Source organism: Mytilus trossulus, chromosome 7 (genome assembly GCF_036588685.1).
Source record: "Mytilus trossulus isolate FHL-02 chromosome 7, PNRI_Mtr1.1.1.hap1, whole genome shotgun sequence".
Classification (NCBI taxonomy): domain Eukaryota; kingdom Metazoa; phylum Mollusca; class Bivalvia; order Mytilida; family Mytilidae; genus Mytilus; species Mytilus trossulus.
In genome coordinates, this window is record NC_086379.1 from 7,659,522 (window position 1) to 7,681,625 (window position 22,104).

Consider the following 22,104-nt stretch of genomic DNA (forward strand, 5'->3'; position numbering starts at 1 on the left):
CGACTGTGTTCCAGTTGTCGTTATCCCTATTCTTTTCCTCGAGTTTGACATATATCTTTTAATATGCCATTTTATAACGGACTCGTTATACTATAGAGGACTGACAGGACCGGCCACTGAGTCACGCGGATCTGGACATTTTTATCAGTTGGGGCACTGACTGCCAAAAAGTGGTCATGACAATAGTGATTCCTTCAATGATTAATCAAATTTTCTCACAAAAGGGGGCCTTGGAATTCTGCCCCTTATAACTAACTGCCTCTGTTTGTTTATACATCCCAAGCACCTGAGATTACAATAAAAAGGTGGAATAGGTGCATGCTGTTTATCATGTGTTTAATGTCTAGTCAGTGTTTGTGAACTTGTTTGTCTGTTGCATTTTGACATGGTGCATGTTCACAGTTGTCAGATGATGTCGAATATGAGTTTGAGAGTCCACTTGGCACTCCAGCCTTTTAACCTTGGCGTATTTGATATTTTTGAACCTATCGTTTTATCTTTTTCTATGTCAACGGCATTTTTTAATTAAACTCTGGCGATCTATATTTTCTGCGTTCTAGTATCCAAACTATAGTATGTGACGAAAACACCACGTAAACATAATCATGAATGATCATATTTTTTCACATAACTGCGAAGTACAGCATCTGCATGCATATCGACGTAAAAGGGGGTTCGAGGATAATAATTATGTCATCAGGCTAAAAATTCTTTGCACGCTAAATATTCTTATTTACACTGATTAAATATTAAACCGCTACAGGAACCAAAGCGTGAAAATAATTCATTGTTTCTAGATCTACATGCCCTTATAAATGTGTAGTTTTAAATCGCAAAAGTGTCATTCGATATTTTGTTTTTTAAATGTTTACTTTTAATTCTTTCAAAGACGAATATTCTTTAGAACAGGTAAACTTTCTTTTATTATTGATAATTTGCGTATAATTACTTGGATTACAAATCAGCATACATCTATCATGTCTATTAAGGTATCATCCGTAATAATTCTAAAAACAGTATTTTTCTTCTAAGGCTAGTTTTTTTATTGCGTGGTTTCATTCAAGTGTAAAATTAAAAAAAAAATAATGTCATGATGTTACAATACAATACTTAAATGATATTACGAAATTCAACTGCTTTGAAATTACGATAATAAGACAAGACCCAACAACAGCAATAACACAAAAAAAAGACAAAAAGAAAATAACAATAGACACAACTTTAATGGATTTTCTACGTCACCTCAGTCTAAACAAAAAGTGAAAAAAATACAAGGACTACACAAGATTTGATTTCAAGAAATCAGGGGTGGTGTTCTCGAAGCTATCTTAGGATTAGGACGTGTCCTAAGTCTATCTTATGACAAGTCTTTGTCCTAAGTCGTGTTCTCGAAGCTCTCTTAACTTATGATATATCTCATTTTTCGTCCTTACTTTAGGACACCCAATAAGGTGTCTTAAGCATCCTATCTTCATCCTAGTGTAATGATGTTTGGATTTCGCTTTTTGCTCATTATTTTACGTAAAAATGAACATGAAATGAAAAGTACCATCGGCTATTAACTCGTATATAAAGAAATTTTGCATGATTTTAAACTTTGAACTTCGTGTTTCACGATACCGTTACACTACAAATTTAATTCTTATTTCAAAACAAATTGTTTTCAAGTTTAAATAACAATCCTTTTTGATATAATTACATTGGTAATTATGCATTTAATTCTGTACATGTTATTATAAAATTCGTAAACAATTTTGTTGAATCCACAAGATCCTGACAACTTTCGAGCAATAACACTCATTAGTTGTCTGGGTAAACTTTTCACTTCGATTATAAACGAAAGACTGAATTTCTTTTCTAATGAACTGGAATTGATCTCTAAAAATCAAGCCGGTTTCAGGAAAGGGCATTCAACTACAGACAATATATTTGTCATACATGTACTTGTTTCATTGTATTTGTCCTTTGGTAAAAAATTGTTTTGTACATTCGTAGATTTTAGAAAGGCTTTTGATACCATCTGGAGAACTGGACTTTGGTTAAAATTACAAAAAAGCAAGATAAAAGGAAAATGTTTCCAAGTTATATATAATATGTATACTAATATCAAATCATGTGTTCAATACAACAATACGAAATCAGATTTCTTCCCGTGTATGATTGGAGTTCGTCAGGGTGAAAATCTTTCCCCTTTTTTGTTTTCCATATTCTTAAATGACTTAGAAGATTACTTTAGAGAACTTCATGTTTTACCTCTAGACTTAATTAAAGAAAAATGTTATAATGAATTACATGTATTTTTAGAAATTTTTGTTTTGTTGTATGCAGATGACACAGTGATTTTTGCTGATAATTATGATGAAATGCAAAATGCTCTCAAAGTTTTTGAAAACTATTGTAAAATGTGGAAACTTAGTGTGAATATTGGTAAAACTAAAGTGATGGTTTTTAGCAAAAGAAAAACGAAAATGGATTATGATTTTAAACTTGATGGTACATCTCTTGAAATTGTAGATAGCTATACATATCTTGGTCTTTTGCTTAATTATAATGGGTCATTTGTTTGTGCAAAGAAAAAGCTTGTAGAACAGTCGCAAAAAGCACTTTTTGCTGTTTATACAAAGATTAGAAATTTACATTTACCTATTGACCTACAACTCAAATTGTTTGATTATCTTGTCGAACCTATTTTATTGTATGGATCAGAAATATGGGGATTTGAAAAAATTGATATAATTGAAAAAGTTCATCTACAATTTTGCAAGAGAATTTTAAATGTGAGATCAAGTACTCCAAATTTCATGGTATATGGAGAATTAGGAAGGTTTCCACTTGAAATTAAAGTAAAATTAAGAATGTTATCGTTTTGGAGCAGAATGGCTAAAAATGAAAACAAACTGAGTAGTTCTATGTATAAGCTTATTTTCAAACTACATGCTGATGGTATTTGTGAATTTAAATGGGTGTCATTTTTAAAATCTATATTTGACAACTCAGGATTAGGTTATATGTTTTTCAATCAATACATTGATTATTCAGCTATCAAACCCGTTATAAAACAGATTCTTCAGGATCAGTTTCTTCAAAAGTGGTTCAGTAATATCTTTAACTCGTCTCGTGGCGAATATTATAAGTTATTTAAATCTGAATTTGGTCTGGAAAATTATCTATTACGTCTTCCAGAGGATAAAAGAATCTGGATTTCAAAATTGAGAACATGTAACCTAAAAATTCCTATGGAAACTGGCAGATGGTACAACATCGCTAGGACAGATCGTATATGTACCTTATGTAATGAATCATGTATTGGTGATGAATACCATTATTTATATGTATGTAATAATAGTACTATAACTGAACTTCGGAAGAAATATATACCGATATATTATACAAAATACCCATCTGTACTGAAAATGCAAAATATGCTGTCATTATGTCACTGTCAGTTATTGTATAATCTAGCTATATTTATCAAGAAGCTATCTACCTTCATTTAGAAAGATGCATGTATCTTTCAAGTTTTATTATCTGTAGAAATTACACTTTTGTTGATAGTTACCTGTCTATTCTGTCATTTGTTGTATTTGATTTGTAATTTGTCCTCATGTAACACATATTTTGTGTCTGAGTGTAAATAAAGAATTGAATTGAATTGAATAATTTCGTCATGAATAAATGTTTTATCAAAACATTACTTTAAAGATTTAAAGTTTCGACTTAGGAAATGTTTAGGACGTCCTAACATAAGATTCGTCTGAGAGAGCTTCGAGACCCAACTTAAAAGTGTCCTAAGTCGATCCTAAGTCCATCCTAAAATCGGTCTTATCTATGACTTAGGACGAATCTTAGGATACCTTCGAGAACACCACCCCAGGATCAAAGATATGGAAACTAGTATTTATTAATACTACATATCTCTTTTTATTTTTATAATGATAGAATTTTCAACGAAACTACAACTACAAAGGTAAGACGACAAAACCAAGACAAGAAACGGGGGAAAGGACGGAAAGACAAACAGCGGAGTCACAAGATAGTGAATAAATATTCCTACTGAACAGTACTTTGCGCAGTAATGTATTTTTTTAAGTAAATTGTTTTCATAGAACCTTTAAATTTTTGTTGAATTTTCTGATATTACAAGAAATTGTTTTCATAGTACCTTTAAATTTTTGTTGAATTTTCTGATATTACAAGAATAAATGAGAAAAAGTTGGTGTGTATATATATACACACCAACTTTTTCTCATTTATTCTTGTAATATCAGAAAATTCAACAAAAATTTAAAGGTACTATGAAAACAATTTCTTGTAATATCAGAAAATTCAACAAAAATTTAAAGGTTCTATGAAAACAATTTACTTAAAAAAATACATTACTGCGCAAAGTACTGTTCAGTAGGAATATTTATTCACTATCTTGTGACTCCGCTGTTTGTCTTTCCGTCCTTTCCCCCGTTTCTTGTCTTGGTTTTGTCGTCTTACCTTTGTAGTTGTAGTTTCGTTGAAAATTCTATCATTATAAAAATAAAAAGAGATATGTGTCATTGCAAAGTAGACAAATATCCACCACACTTCAAATAAAGTAGAGCTAATAATGGGCAACTGTACAGCCTAATAATGGGAAAGATGGACAAAACATGAACCGGATCCACTGGTATATATATAGATACATTAGTAACAATATCATAATTATGTTTTAAAGGTATAAACGACATGCTATGATTGGTTAAAAAAGGAGAATAATGACTTGCTGTGGAGAAACTTAAATCAGTCTTTTAACTCTGTAACTTGGTGAATAAAATAAACTGAAATGGAATCCCAATGGATGATGAAGAAAAATCTACAAATACAGAGAGGCATAGAAGATCTGTGGATTAAAAGTTGCGCGATATTACCGAATGGAAAGTTGATCTTCGTTGACCAGGGTAACAACAGATTAATATTGCACCACCAAACTGGTTCCTTTGACAAAGAAGTCAAGTTACAGTATACGCCGTTCGATATAACCGTCATCAAACCGGAAATGTATGCTGTTACATTCGGAAAGTACCGAACCCTTCAGATTTTTGACACTACCGAGCATACGCTTTGCCATGACATTAAATTTGGGAAAAGCTGTTGGGGTGTCTCGTACTCGGATGGAAAGTTATATGTTGTCGTTTTTCAGAAAGGAATTGAAGTTCTGAATCTGTTTGGTATGAGGATTAGAACTATCGAAGTGGACGTTCTTATTGAAAAGGGCTGCTACTGCACCGTCGACAAAGATCGAATATACTATACAGGCAACTTTTGGGGCGTGGTCAATTGTTGTGATTTAGAAGGTCGCCCGAATTGGCAATTTAATGACGATATTTTAGCATCACCCTGTACCATTTCTGTTTTGACTAGTGGAGATATTTTTGTCGTCGGCTACGAATCTCACAATGTCGTCTCCATCAGTCGCGATGGAAAAAGAAGAAAGGTAATTCTCCGACAAAGTGATGGTTTAAACTATCCGGAGGCCATTTACTATGATGTAGCTAGGAAATGTTTGTTGGTTGCGAATTCCTGGGGAGGAACTGCCATTTTGTATAACATAGTATGATAGTTTTTAAAAACTTTCATGATTGCCATGATTGTCCAACTAATAAGGAAATACGACGATAACAATACGAAAATTTATTTATTGACTTGTAAATTAAAAAAAAAAATGTATATGTTAACCATTAGAAATATCTTGGCTTAATATTGTTTTATATAAAATAAGTGTACTTATTTATGTTTACATTGATTTAGTATTCGCTGATTTAAAATATAATGGAAAAGTTTCTCAAGGTTGTCTATGTTAAATTGGAATAAAATGACATATTTATTTACAAGCAAGTTCAACTATGCAATATGTAATGGAATGTAGGGCGCATTTCATTTGCGCCAATTTTTAAAAAATCAAACCTTTCATTTGCGCCACAAGGTTATATATCATTTGCGCCAAAAAAAAAACACCTTCATTTGCGCCATTTTACAGGTATGACAGGTAATATAACGGAAAAGTTAAAAGATTATTTACGATTTATTTTGTTTTTGGTTTGTACATTACTCCCCCTGGATACATGTGTGAGTTCATACTCATTTCTAATACAAAACTGAGAGTCACCAAGGTTATAATTATATATGTAGTGCTCATATGACCAGTCCAGTGTGAGGTGTCAAGATGGACATAGTCAAATCTGAGACAAACAGAGGAAATAATTCTGTGATATTTGATGACCACATATATAGGTTATCAAATGTTTTAAAAAATGGAGACAAATCCTTCAGGTGTACCAAAAAATCTGTAAAGCCTGGATTACGACTGATACGGACAGCAAAACAATTTTTAGCATTACTTGTATGATTTTATCGAGGTTTTAGCATAACTTGTATGATTTTATGATAACTGATTTCTGAGGAAAATGTTTAAAACTTTCTTTATTATTAAAAGACTTTTTAAAAATTTAATGTTTTATACTATTATTACCTGTATCTACATGTATTTACCTGTAATATTGGCGCAAAAGAAAGATTTAGTTTTTGGCGCAAATGAAATATGGTTTGTGGCGCAAATGAAAGATTTTTTTGGCGCAAATGAAATGCCAATTGGCGCAAAAGCAAAGCACCGGGAATTTATTGTATAAATCAGGGTCATTAACTTCGTTTGGTCATACCCAAAGGGAAGAAGCGAAAAATACTAATGAAACTGTGTAGAGACAAACTCGATGCTGATGAAAAATTGAAAATAAAATTTCTATTTCTGATAAAAAAAAATATTGTACACTCTCTAAACCTGTATTCTGAAAGAAAATAAACTCATTAATTTTCATCCTTACTGTCTGTGACATTTTAAATATTTCATTTATCATTTTTAAGCCGAAAACGATTTACAAATTTTCTACAAAATTGACGATATATCTAATTCTTGGAAAAAAGCTATTAGCCACAATATTTAACGCAATAAAGTCCTCCCACACCATCAATGAAAGAATGTGCTGTTTTTCTTTAAAAAAAAATTAGTGGTTTTATAATACGTTATTTAATATGTTTGCATGCCCACATCATTTTTACAAAGCGCTTGAAAATTCCATTGCAAATGTATTATAAATGTACTCTTGTAAATTAAAATCTTTTTACAAATTATGAGTGAATGAATTTTCATTGTCAGTGTTTACATGTGAAATAAATGTGGACACAGTGTAGGTTTCACGAAATTAATTGAACGGGTTTAATTCTACATCATGTCCATCAACGTTATAGCAATAGAAGGGAGAATCCATCTTTCGGTTGAATCTCACTAATTGGAGATCTGTTACCTGTTGTTAATTCTTTGTTTCGCCTATTTTGTAAAATTGTTTCATTGGCAATCATCTTCTTTTTTTCATATTTAAAGGCTAGTTTCTAATTCATGGGAGTAGTCTCTTCAATCGGTCGTTTTCATTGTGTTTTTTTTTTTTTTTTTTTTTATCTCTTAGGTTTTTTTGTGTGTTTTATCTGAGACTACTATAACACTACTGTTATAGTAGTCCCAGGTTTTATGCAGCACTGATGAGTCTAAATCTAATGTAAAGAGCAATACATTTGTAACTGTCCTTTCCTAAATGATTATCGGCTCCTGTTTTTTCTCTCTGTTATAACCTTTTAAAAATATTATATTGTCACACCGGGGTGTTTTAGCTTGCAGTGCGAGTTTTAACTTAATTTAATCATTGATGAATAAAGACTGTGCGACGCTGACCCATAGTAGTTTACTTCATTGTTCGTTTGTCATTGTTGGGTCACTGTCTCACTTTCACTCCCACAACATCTCCGTGTTCATAAATCGTAATAATCAAGCTAGTAAGAATCTCGAACAATACATATGAAAATGAATAACTCTTCGAATGTACTTTTTTAACAAAGGATTACCGCCTTGTTTTGGCTCAAGAAAATCAAATGTTTGATAACTATTTCAAATTGGCACAATGTTTAGAAATGCATAGGGTCAAGAAATATAAATGAAAAACATAAAAAAAAATATCTGATGACGTCACAATTACGTCATAATGTATACTATTTTCACAAAAACGATGAAAATACAGTATTTATGCAGTTTTCTATCTTTATTTCCATTGTGGAAACATCCTGCGCAGCCAAGAAACAACAAAATAAATTAACAGAAGCTCTATTATATCTATTGGCATAATCTCACCAAATATAAAGTTGTTTCTTGGGTGTGCACATACTTTTTCAATCTAAAATATACTTCAAATATGATGATAAAACAAGGAATATCACAAACTTTAACAAAATATGCAAATTAAGTCATGATTTGTTGCCATGGTAACTTGTTCGATGTCAAATTTGTTTTGTTTTTCTAAGTACCTTATACCTCAGTCAAGTTTTCAGTAATTTAAGAATATATATGACAACTTTTAAATTTGCAGTAATTTTTGGGCCAAGTAAGGGCCTTATTGTCCCTACTCCTTATTTATGTACTAATTTACAAAAAATAAAACAAAATATAACCACACCTCAGAAAATAAACACTTCAATGGTATCTTTAAACGTTCTATATATACGTTGTACTGTATTCACGGTAATAGGTGTGACAACAAAAAGAAGAAAAAAAATATGACAAGATTTATCCTGTAAAACAATTAAAGAATTGAAATGACGAATGCACTCTAATTTGACATTTAGTTTCTGATCGATGCACCATTACACGGAACCACTTATAAATGGTTGATCTCCTAGTGTTATGACCAGGTAATTATAAGTGTATAAGTATTGTCATTAATTACCAGTAAACAAATTATAACGAGAGACATTGTAAGGTAGGTTTTATCTAAACAAATTTTATATTATTATGATAAGTATATATGTGTTTACTACTAATGATATGAAAAAGTATGATCTTAACTGCATTGGTAACTATCCGATCTAGTCCTATGATATATAAGCAATCGTAGGTCCATATCTTTTAACCAACGTTTTGTATTTAACGTTCATTATTGATAATTAAAAATATTCCGATAAAAAAATCAGTTTAAAAAGCAAACGATATGGACATTCGAAGGCTTATTTTTAGAACAAGATACGAACAATGAGTTTAGGATTTTTTTTGTACTTACTTGCTAAATTCTATATTAAAAATAAAAAAAAGAAGATATGGGAAGCATTGCTAGTTACACAACTATAGATCAACGATCAACGTACTGCCTTCAACAGTGAGCAAAACTGTTGGCGTAAAATTAACATGTAGATGTAAAATATATAAATTGAAAGGATTAGGTATGTCAAATTAAAAATAACGTGAAGTCGTAACTAACATAAGAGACAGAAACCAACGACACACACTGAACAGCATATACTTTTGACTTGGTCTTAGATAATGTAGAGGAATAAACGAAGTTTGTTAGCGATCAGCCTCCTACTCCGATTAACCTTTTCTTGCCATAGCTTTGGTCAAATCAACATTCAACAGGACTGCATTTGTAGCAAGACTTATTAGATCGGCACTAAGCCCAACAAAAACATAAAGTACCGAAAGTACTTGCAGTTACTGAAAGCTAGCTTAAAGCCAATATCAGCCAATAAATTATTGATTGTTGGTGTTTTAACGCCAATTTTAAGCGCTGTTTTGAGCTATTTCTTGGTGGCCAGTTTTTTATTGGTGGAGGGAGCCAGAGTGCTCGCGGAGAAAACCACATACATTTGAGAGGAAAGAACTTGCAGTTACTGAAAGTTATTTTAAAGCCAATATCAACTGATAAATGAAGCATGTTTTTTAAGACTTTTATATTAGTATGAAAACGTTACCAAAAAATCTGAAAAGTCATAACCTTTTACGTTGCCAATATAAAAGAATCGTCAGTATGATACTATGTAGGCCTTAAAGTGTCGATAATCCGTAGAGTTCCTGTGTGAAACTGAAATATCGAAACTTAAAAAACAACAACTATTGGTGTCTTTATATAATGTATTTCTAAAGTATGAGGATTTGGGTGGGGTTAAATGATAAAGAATAATGCCCTTAAAAATGAAGATTAGAGAAAAACGGGCAAAAAAAAAAAGAAGATAAGAGAAATGCGTGGTCTATTTTTTTGAAATTAGAGAAAAAAGGGGTTAATATTTTGAAGATTAGAGAAAAAAGGGGGGAAAATAAAATGTTTAGAGAATAACATACCCCCCTCCCCCGATCTAGACCCTCAAGTATAGTTGAGTGTAAACAATGAACAGCTTTAATAGTCTCATCACAATCACAGCATACATTATCATATCTATGATGAATTTATCTATAATATTTATTTGTACGGCCCACCTACGATAGTAGAGGGACATTATGTTTTCTGGTCTGTGAGTCCGTTTGTCCGTTCGTCCACCCGTCCGTCCGTCTGTTCGTTCGTCCGTCCGTCTGTTCGTTCGTCCGTCCGTCTGTTCGTTCGTCCGTCTGTTACAATTCAGTTTAAAGATTTTGGTCAAGGTAGTTTCTGATGAAGTTGAAGTCCGATCAACTTGAAACTTAGTATACATGTTCCCTTTGATAAGATCATTCTTATTTTAAATTAGAGAATATATTCCAATTTCACGGTCCAGTAAACATAGAAAATGATAGTGCAAGTGGGGCATCCGTGTACTGTGGACACATTCTTGTTATTACATAAAAAGGCCTTACTTTAGCTGTGACAAATCAGTAAGAAATTTTACAATGCACCATTTTAATAATTAGGAAATCTATACAGTTTGATAAGATTGTGTGTTAGTGTAGTGAAGAGAGTCGAAAAGTCATGACTGTCACCATGAGAAACCAATGGTTTACGTATATTGCTCACACCTACTTCTTTCAACTTTTGGGATGGAGAGCAAATTGAAACATTGGGAGTTATGACCTAAAGTTAAAAAAAACATTAATAGGAAAAAAGTAGAAATTAATAGAATATAATTTGAAATAAAATGTAAAGTTTTTGATGTATATTAGATAATTTTTGATTAACGATCATACTAAATTATAATTATGAAATGTTGTATCCGGATTTGGTTTTTTTTTCTATTTCAGTGACAAATTGTTTAATGTGAAAGACATATATGAACATGACACTTATGTTAACATTTATACCATAAATCATTTTAATAAAATATCGAAATTGATTTGAAGACAGTTTTGAGTAAAAAAAATATATCACAAATCAAGAATAAAAAGTTTTCATAATGTACTTTTTAATAGTAAAAGAATTTGTTTTATGCAATCATACTTAACATTTGCAAGAAATATGTCATTGATATTAGAATAAACAGAAATTTTTCATTGGACCAAATTCTGTTATAAATTTGGATATATCATCCATTTCAAAGCATAATATAAACTCTTGAATATAACTATCTAAATCCTCTTTATAGTCACGGCTTAGAGTTGTTAGAGGAGAGAGGATCGGAGGGGCTGGGTCTTATCGGGGCGAATCCAAAGAATAGACAAGTGAATACATTGACACTAAAAGCCGATTCTCACCCCTACTAGAGAAATTCAATGAACTATAACAAACTAAAAGTCATTATGCAATCAATGTTATGTATCATAATGCCATCACAATGTTCTTTTTCTGGTAGATTATGTCAACTACATTTTGTACATACTACAGCTTTGTGACGGTCAGCAAAATTTGTCCCCACGATGACATTGACTCGTCACTCACAATAAACCAAAAAGACACATGGAAGTCGACCACAGTCTTGAATGTAGTTTAACCCCGCCACATTCATGTATGTGTCTGTATCTAAATAAGGACCCAATCAGTGGTTGACCTTTGAACATGTATAGTTGATATTAGATCTGAAATATACAATGTACAAGAACGATCGGTTTTAAACTTTCGTAAGTAACTGCGTCAGGAGAACTATTTCTTGGACAGTCTGCTGACGTATTCAGATCAGGTTTTTTTTCAGACGTACATGTATATGTATACGTAGAGACGGAAACAGCCAATATAAAAATATGTTTGGTCTATTTGAACAATTCTGGGCTGGGAAAACAGGAAGGTCCATGGATATCACGTAGTAACTTTTACCATCAATTAATAAAGGTCCACACATGGTTCGCAAGTAGTTGTAAATACAAAGGATTGTCTTACCACAATAATTATTTACAAACTAATGATCATTACGAAAACATCAACAAAGTGTTGAACTGTGAAAAAGGGCGTGGTATCTTTTTAATGCATAGTACGTATTGTACATAGAACAAGGCTAGGTGTAACATTTTATCAATTTTCGACTATATGATCGTCACTGTGGTTCCTTGAAATTATTGTGCATGACAAAAATTGGAGATTGGTCTGCTATCAAAGTTAAATGTTTTTTTTTGTGTGTACATTGTATTTTATATTGTTTGTGAATAAATTCTAACGTTTCTACGTATCTCAGACTCTATATGTATACATTTCATTTTTTTGTTTGTAGGGAACTATTGTATTGTTATTTTGTTGTTATGCGTTGTTATTTTGTTGTTATGCGTTGTTATTTTGTTGTTATTTTGTGTCCCAGCAATCGATCGTTAAACACTGTGGCACGATCTAGGGGAGGCTCAGGATATGAGACCGGAAACAACAACGGGAAAGAAAACCAAACTAAAATATTAAGAAACTCGCTATTTATTTCATAAACAAAACATCAATGTAATTACAATATAATTTTCAAAATACAATTGTAAAGTTAAAATAAATTGAAAACAATAATAAAATACTACAAACAATTCAAATTAAATATCAAATAATAACAATACGAATGTCCAAAATGCATGTCAAATATCTGTCACAATCGAACGACCATTTAACTTCAAGAGGAACGTGGTAGTGTTATTATTTTGTACTTAAAAAAATTCTGGTCCCCAATTTCATGAAAGAAAATATTGTAGTCAAGCGGATGACAAAAAAAAATTCCGAATCCTGATTTTCCTTATAGTGTTAGATCTTGAAAAAGAATAATTTGATGATAACGTCGAAAAGCTAAAACATTGTTAACGCTTTGTGCTTAAAACCCGAGCAAAGAGTTGAAAACAGCCAAAGGCCACCAATGGGTCGTCAACGCAGCAAGAAAGTCCCGGACCTGGAGTTGGGCTTCAGCCGGTTCCCTTCCTAATAATTTAAATTAGTTCACGGGGAAATGGACGCCACATTAAACTCTGAAACATTTAAATGAACTAAAACTAAAACACAAAAGACTTTCACTGTCCTGAGGTTACTGGCTTTGGACAAATGAAGACTCCTTTTTTTATTTTGTTAAAAGTTTTTTATTTTGTCATTGCAGGGTAAAACACAGCATCATGTCGATTCAAAAGAACATTGTAGCAATTTTATTATTGACCTTGGTTGAATCAATTTCGACGATACAACTTGAAGCAGAACTCTTCACACTGGCCAAAACAATGGGTATTAAAGAACGATCGTCAGCATCAAATGGTAAAACACTTCAAATGACAAACCAAGATGCCCTGCAATATGAACTATGTATTAAAACTCCGATGAAATTGTTTATCAGCTTGAGATATTCTAATACAGAGAATAGCACAAATGTCAAAGTATTAATTGATAGTCAACAAGCATGGTCATTGAACGCATCCACAACAAGCCATTCGTTTTCATTTGTAACAAGCGATTCGCTCGATCATCCTATATTACTAGTTGAAGGCCGTTATACTCTAACTGTTGTCATAGAAACAACAGAGGATGCTGCATTTGAACTTGATTATCTTGAACTCTCAAGCCACGAAACCACTAAACCACAAGATCTGATCTGCCTGCCAAATAGAAAACAAGTTCATATAGAAATCGAAGACTTTTCTGACTTTGATGTAAGTAAAATCATGCGACGGTCCGGTGCTTCAACTTCTAGGTCTGTTTTACTTTTTCAAGGTCAAACAATAAAGTACAAAATACGCATTGATACCGCAATAATTGTTGATATCCAAGAATTGGTTTATTCAAATGACGGTAAATCTGATTTTATAGTTATCAAAATGGATGACAAAATTATTGGTTCTTTTAGTACTATGGCCGTTTCTAGTTACGGACGCGCATGGAACGATTTCAAAACCAGTAATATAATTGGAAAAGGAATAAGACTTGATTCTGGCGTTCATGAGGTGGAGATTTCTGTTGTTTCAGCCGATAGTTTTGGCGTTGAGTTGGATTACATGACTTTTAGCGTATTAACCTTGTTACCTGATAAAGACCCGTTTAAATTTGTATCAAAGAAACAGTTAGAAGCAGAATCTTTTAAAGGTGGAGAAAGAATGCGTCTACGGGAAGCGTCGAAGGGCTACGCAATAAATCTTAAAAATGGAGAATTTCTACAGAAGAATGTTTGTTTGCGTGTAGACACTAATGTGAGTATTGATAAAATTGCTTATTATAATCGTGGCACATCTAACACGTTATCTGTTTATGCAGGTGCAACCAAAATAGCCACTATAGCAACTGGTACTATTCTGTATTCACATGACGAGCAAACCGATAAATCAATTTCCGGTACATTTTCTGTAACTAGTTCGACTACTGTCCCAACGTTACCGCCAGGTTTTACAAGAAATGGTATCAAAAAGAACAATTTAACATCATTAATTCTTCCAGAGAATAGAATCAAATTATCAAAAGGACTACATGCGATGAGTGTAGTAGTTGAAAATTCCGATGCTTCTGGCATCGACATAGATTTCATGTCATTGACTTTTGATTTTGGAAACAACCTATTACATGGAATAGAATGTCTAACACATCAACGTGTTTTAATGGAAGCTGAACAGTTTCCGTTGAACAATACATCCGGGCTTCGTTATAGATCAAATGCATCATCTAACAGAACTGTTTATATGAAACAGGGAGACGTCATAAAACGGGCGGTGTGTGTGACTGGTCAAGTTAAAGTTTCTATGACAACTATTTTATTTTCTAATGATGGACTCGCTGATCAAATTTCTATACAAATTAAGTCTATGCCCATGGGAACTTTATTGACATCTGTAGACTCTAACAATGGAACAGGATGGAATGATATTGAAAGTAAAACAATAGATAGCGTGCTCTTCCTCCATGAAGGGGAATATGAACTGCAGGTTGTGGCTACAAACACTGATAAATATGGAATCGAACTTGATGCATTAATATTAGACATCTCTTCCTTCGATGGGTCGTTAGTGCCTTGTTGAAAAATTCAGTTTATACTCGTGTCACTGCTTTAACAATTCATTTCGCTAAAATATGTGAGAGTTTACCTAATATGTGACTTATTTATCCCCCCCCCCCCACATTTGCCATTATTTGTTTTAAAATGATATTTGATATTTTTATATGTACATTGATGTTTTATAAATAATTGAAATTGCTTATCTGATATTATATTTAATTTATTAACTTAATATGTTAACTTGTTTTTTTTTCACCTCGTTAATCCAAAAACTTATATATCTGGGTAGAATTTTTATACTAACAAATGTTTGATGCACATAAGCGTGATAATTTTTGTGTGTACCTCCTTTATTCAGCTACATTTCTTAATTCCATTGAGTTTCTTCATGAGTGGTCTATCTTTGAACGCAAAAGTTTGGTGTGTTATATCGTTGATCTTGAATATATATAAAAAGTAATTAAAAAAATATTTCAATGACACTCAGTATTCTCCCCTGGGCCTTTTAGCAGCATTGTATAAATGTGATGCTATATTTCTGAATATGATGCTATTTGAACTGATTTTCTTAGATTGTGTATTGGATGTAATGCTATATTTTATTTAGAAACAAGATGGTTTTCAAATTTCCTTTTCTACCCGGATGCTACTTGAAATTTCTGGGTAGAACACTGCGGCTAGACACTCAAGTGTACAACAGTGCGGCTAGACACTCAAGTGTAGAACACTGCGGTTAGACACTCCAGTGTAAAACACTGCGGCTAGAAATTCGAGTGTAGAACACTGCGGCTAGACATTCAAGTGTGGAATACTGCGGCTAGACACTCACATGAAATATCTGGATAAAACACTGCGGATAGACACTCACATGAAATATCTGGATAGAACACTGCGGCTAGAAACTCACATGAAATATCTGGGTAGAACACTGCGACTAGACATTCACATGAAATATCTTGGTAGAACACTGCGGCTAGACACTCACATGAAATATCTGGGTAGAACACTGCGGCTAGACATTCAAGTGTAGAACACTGCGACTAGACATTCAAGTGTGGAATACTGCGGCTAGACACTCACATGGAATATCTGGGTAAAACACTGCGGATAGACACTCACATGAAATATCTGGATAGAACACTGCGGCTAGACAATCACATGAAAAATCTGGGTAGAACACTGCGACTAGACATTCACATGCAATTTCTGGGTAGAACACTGCGGCTAGACACTCGCATGAAATATCTTGGTAGAACACTGCGGCTAGACACTCACATGAAATATCTGGGTAGAACATGGCGGCTAGACACTCACATGAAATATCTGGGTAGAACATGGCGGCTAGACACTCACATGACATATCTGAGTAGAACAGTGCGGCTAGACATTCAAGTTAACAAAACATAAATTACATAACATAACAACATCTGGGTAGAACAGTGCGGCTAGACATTCAAGTTAACAAAATATAAATTGCATAACATAACAGAAAGACGGACGGATTGATAAGAACACTAAGGGCTACGTGCAAGATCATTTCAGTTTCATTTCAATTAATCAATCGGTGGTGTCGTAGACTTTAAAAAAAGTAATTACTGCCTCTCCGCTTAGCACGCAGCATTAAGGTGTAAGCCTCTAAGCTCGTTGCATTAATGTGTAAGCACTATAACATGTATGACTGGTCGGCTGGTGCCAGAATGAGGTCACTGGTGTTCCAGTAAGGTGACATAGCATTGTGATTATCATTTTGTGAAATAGTACATACAAAATCCGAATAAAATGACGGAAGTGTTTTATAACCTTGACTGGCTTTACAGTCCTCGCACGGTCGGTCAGAATAAGTGTGCCGGTCATGTACAACACAGGGTTTATAAGTACTGTACTTATATCGTATTTGCATGTTCTCGTCCAAATACGCATTTTTTGCCCCGAATCATCATCAACCTATCAATCAAAAAAGTTTCTACATTTTAAATCAAGAATGAGTTCTGAAATACATGCTTAATATTAAGAAGATGTGGTATGATTGCCAATGAGACAACTCTCAAAGAGAGAACAACTATATAGATAACCGTTCGGCCTTCAACAATGAGCAAAGCCCATACCGCATAGTCAGTTATAATTGGGCCCCGAAATGAAAATGTAAATTAAACAATTCTAACGAGAAAACTAACGGCTTAATTTATGTACACAAAATGAATGAAAAACAAATATGTCACACATAAATAACGACAACCACTAAATAACAGGCTCCTGACATGGGAAAGGCACAAATCAGAGAATGTGGCGCGGTAAAACATGTAAGCGGGATCCCAACCATCCCCCTAACCTGGAACAGTGGTATATGAATGAACTATAAAAATGTTAAATTCTAAAAGACAAAAAACAAATTGAATTTGGAAACTGATAAAATTGGTATTCCAAAACATCTGCATAACTTTTAGATTTAATAATTTTAACAAATAATTTAAGAAGTGATTGCTTCAGCAGTAATTTCACTTGAGAATGACATTCTTATTCTAAAGAGATCACAAAAGAAGCCATTAATGTATGGATTTCTACTTTTCTAGTGCAAAGCATTTATATCGTGACATATATAATACAATTATGACAGCTGGGTTGCCATCCGCTGGAGTGATTCAGGTTAACAGATAAATATAGTCATTAAGCCCGTCAGAATTTGATTTAAAAACAAAGAAATTACATTTTGTCTCCTTAACATTCATAAGAAGACAAAACAGTTCATGTTTTGCAGATACAATTGAATTAAATATGAAACTATGCCATTAACAAACTTATCATTTTACATCAAGTTCATCTTTCAAAAAGTCTTTTTATTAAAATTCAAATTATTTCACCTTTTTATTACATGGAAGAATAGATATATTAACATCTAATCGGCTAGAATTGTATGTATGATAAAACCATGTTAAGTTTTACAAAAATGTAAAACTGGATTAAACAGAAAGAACTGTCGTAATACTGTTTATTATAATAACGCATTTACGCTTTTTACGTACCATGTTGTAATAGAAATAAAAGATGTGGAGATCTCTTCCAACCTCTAATTAAATCTGTCAGAATCTGTCAGGAGACCTGTTAAAGGACAGTATGTAGCACTTACACCTTTTAGACAGTTTTATAGCAAGCTAGAACAGTTCTCACCTAGAACTGATTTGGTCAGTTCTACCTAAAACTGATCCTGACAGTTCTCCTCTAGATCAGTAAATGTTTGCACCTGTCCTAAGTCAGGAATCTGATGTACAGTAGTTGTAGTTTGTTTATGTAATATATACATGTTTCTCGTTTCTCGTTTTGTTTATATAGATTAGACCGTTGGTTTTCCCGTTTGAATGGTTTTACACTTAGTCTAGTAATTTTGGGGCCCTTTATAGCTTGTTGTTCGGTGTGAGCCAAGGCTCCGTGTTGAAGGCCGTACTTTAACCTATAATGGTTTAATTTTTGAATTGTTATTTGGATGGAGAGTTGTCTCATTGGCACTCACACCACATCTTCCTATATCTATTAGACAGTTCTACCTAGAACTGACCAAATCTTTCGTGAGTTCTACGACTAGAGCAGTTCATCGGCTAGAGCAGTTCTACGACTAAAACATTTCTATGATTATAACTGATTTGGTCAGTTCTACAGCTAGAATTAATTCAGCCAGTTCTATCCATAGAACAGTTTTAAGAAACCGGGCCTTTGTCTTTAAATATAAATAAGTCAAAAGAATATAAACAGCATGGTTTTAACATGTCTCGTTATTTAGAACTGTTCTACAATCATGACAGGTTTGTTCAGTTCTACGACTAGAACAGTTTTAGACAGTTCTGCTGACGGATCTACAGTTACTGGAGCTGATTTAGTAAGTTAATTTTGCTTACAGTTCTACGGCTACGGTTACAACTGTTTGTGTCAGTTCTGCTGACAGTTCTACGACAAGAACTGGGTTAGACAGTTCTACCCTAGAACTGATTTGAACAGTTCTACACTAGAACTGATCCCGACAGTTCTACGTACATTTTGTAGAACAGTTATAGGGTAAAACTGTTCTAGGTAGAACTGTTCTTACACAGTTTAGAACAGTTCTATAACAGATTATTCTGACAGTTCAAATGAGAGGTTAGAAGTGATCTCCAAAGTATAAGTGCCAATGAGACAACTCTCCATCCCAGTCACAATTGGTAAAAAGTTAACAATAATATGTCCATAAACACGGAGACTTGGCTAACATCGAACAGAAAGACCCCAAAAGGACTAATGTAAAATAATTCAAAACAGGAAAACCAACGGTCTAACATTTATATATAAGTACGTAGTTAACAAGAAACGAGACACACGCCTAATACATTTAAAAAGTACAGGTTTACTTCCACTTGTTCGATGCTATTACTGTTGGGATACCGTTATAGAGTTGGAGGATTTCAACAACCAAGTCGTTAGCATTTTTGTGTAGATATGAAATATTGTTGATACTTCAGTATCATGTAAATTTTCTGTTTATGAATTGTTAATTACTTCTATCCCCAGACAAATGTACTAGCTGTAGTTGACTTTCAACTGTTTAGTTTCGAGCGATTTTTTTTTTTTATACCAAACGCTTTTCTGGCGTACCAAATCAAATTATTTGCATGATATCTCTCAGGAGTTTTAATGTCCTATTTCGTTTGTAAACAGGTCTAATTGGTAAACAAATACACCACATCTTCTTATTCTATTCTATTCTCATTGTATTTGTTTTTTTATACAATACGACCTTGAACTTTGAACTTTCAATTATATACTTTTATATGCTATGTTACGAATGTACATGTGTTATTGACGGTTGAATTATCAGCAGTCAATCATAGTTAAAATGGTATTGACATTGATAGTTAATTAATTAAATATGACAAATTGAAAAATGATGTAATATTAATTTTAATTGAAGCCATCAATGTACGGAAGCCTTTTTAGGGTCATTCTAATTTACGTTTTGTTCCAATAGACCACTTTCGAGTTCATCCGTCACCGGCAAAAACTCGTCAATTATGCACGCCTTTATGACGTCACTTACCAGATAGAGGGGCTCGCCTGTATCCCTGCACTATTTACGTTCATCAAGCGTCTTAGTGATCGTCTTTGTGCAGGATAAACTAGAAATAATGGTTGCTTTGTAGGTACTTACTGACAATTCCCTAATGATAGCCGAGTGTTGATTGTCAATTTTGAGAATTCAATTTGCCGAATAATTCGTACAATATAGAATTATAGTTTTCCAACCACTCGCTCAACATTGGAAGGAAGTGACGACGCCCCTAAACGCAAAAATGACGGTGATCAAGGCGCGTATAATTGACGAGTTTTTTCCGGTGACGGATGAACTCGAAAGTGGTCTATTTGATATACACATAAAAGGTCATCCATAATTATCAACCATTTTCAAAAGTATGCAAAATTGTAAACATGGGGAGGTTGGGGTTAAAAAATCAACAGTTTTATGATCCACGTTTTTTTATATCCAGAATTTTCTCGTTTCAACAGGGTTTAGTTTATTTTCAATTCAAATTTTATATAAAACTTAACTATTATAATAGACAGGATCCTTTTTTTTTTTAAGAATGATTGACCCTTGTCTTGAAATCTGCCAATGTACACTTTTTGATGTTGAGTTGGGGGGGGGGGGGGGGGGGGGGGGGTCTGAAAAAAATCTGTTTTGTACACTTTTGGAAATGGTGGACAACTATGGATGACCCCTAAAACAAAAGTCTGTTATATGAAATGATGGACTTGTTATATCAAATATATAGATAATTTGTTATATTTTGTAAATCTGTTATAATATCAAATTAGAAAAAGTAAATTAGCATGACCATAAATCCCTCCGTAGTAATCAATGCATGACCACGGATTCTTCTTTAAAATGTGTAAACCATTGAAATGCTGTAAAGTCCATTTTTCATCCTTAAAGCCAAGTTAATGAATCTAGTATACTAAAATGTACATATTAATAAAAAAAAAAAAGCATTCCCTCAAAACAATTTGAGATTATCATAGTAATAAAACGGTTCTATTAATATGTCTTTTTTAAATAAACGAATGGAAACTTTTGAAATTAAAAAAAAAATTACAAATCAAAGCTTTCACTTCTACTGCATGTATTCTAAGTTCTGAAAAAAACATTTAATGATTTTTAGATTGAAATCTTCTTATATTATCTTTTAGCTAAAAGCATGCATCTGAATAAAATTATATAAATTCTGAATTGAACATCTTATGAATGGTAATATTATCATGGTCAACATGTCTTAAAGATTTCCCCAAAGCGTCTTTTTATTAATAAATATTTATAATATAAAAGCTTTTACGCCTTATTTCTTCAAAATTTTCCATTCAGACTATATATATGAACTATAATGGTTCATTCAGACTATATACGAACTCTAATTGACTATATTTATTCGTGTATGTACAAATAATTATAATAATGTATATTTCATTATAAAATGTAAGTAAAATCTTTTAAGTCAAAATACAAAATAAAAAATGGAAATTGTAAATTTCATTTAAGAATACTGTAAGTACAAACAAAACATAATATTAACTTGTTTACTCGAGGCATGACATCAGACTCGGACTTCTCTTGAACTGAATTTTAATGTGCGTATTGTTATGCGTTTATTTTTCTTCATTGGTTAGAGGTATAGGGGGAGGGTTGAGATCTCACAAACATGTTTAACCCCGCCGCATTTTTGCGCCTGTCCCAAGTCAGGAGCCTCTGGCCTTTGTTAGTCTTGTATTATTTTTTTATTAGTTTCTTGTGTACAATTTGGAAATTAGTATGGCGTTCATTATCACTGAACTAGTATATATTTTTTTAGGGGCCAGCTGAAGGACGCCTCCGGGTGCGGGAATTTCTCGCTACATTGAAGACCTGTTGGTGACCTTCTGCTG

General features: G+C 32.9%; 2 protein-coding genes across 3 annotated transcripts; both read left to right on the forward strand.

Annotated features, from left to right (window-relative positions):
- Positions 1-823: 823 nt before the first annotated feature.
- Positions 824-5,628, forward strand: LOC134724581 (uncharacterized). The gene is made up of 2 exons (XM_063587690.1): positions 824-909; positions 4,706-5,628. Exon 2 carries the CDS (start codon positions 4,814-4,816, stop codon positions 5,585-5,587), a length of 774 nt encoding a protein of 257 aa, XP_063443760.1. The 5' UTR covers positions 824-909; positions 4,706-4,813; the 3' UTR covers positions 5,588-5,628.
- Positions 5,629-8,653: 3,025 nt separating this feature from the next.
- On the forward strand, positions 8,654-15,400 carry LOC134724582 (uncharacterized). Of its 2 annotated transcripts, none has more exons than XM_063587691.1 (2): positions 8,654-8,760; positions 13,294-15,400. In XM_063587691.1, exons 1-2 carry the CDS (start codon positions 8,753-8,755, stop codon positions 15,188-15,190), a joined length of 1,905 nt encoding a protein of 634 aa, XP_063443761.1. In that variant the 5' UTR covers positions 8,654-8,752; the 3' UTR covers positions 15,191-15,400. The 2 variants fall into 2 exon arrangements, with proteins under 2 accessions (XP_063443761.1, XP_063443762.1); XM_063587692.1 differs by having other exon boundaries at positions 8,734-8,828.
- Positions 15,401-22,104: the final 6,704 nt, after the last annotated feature.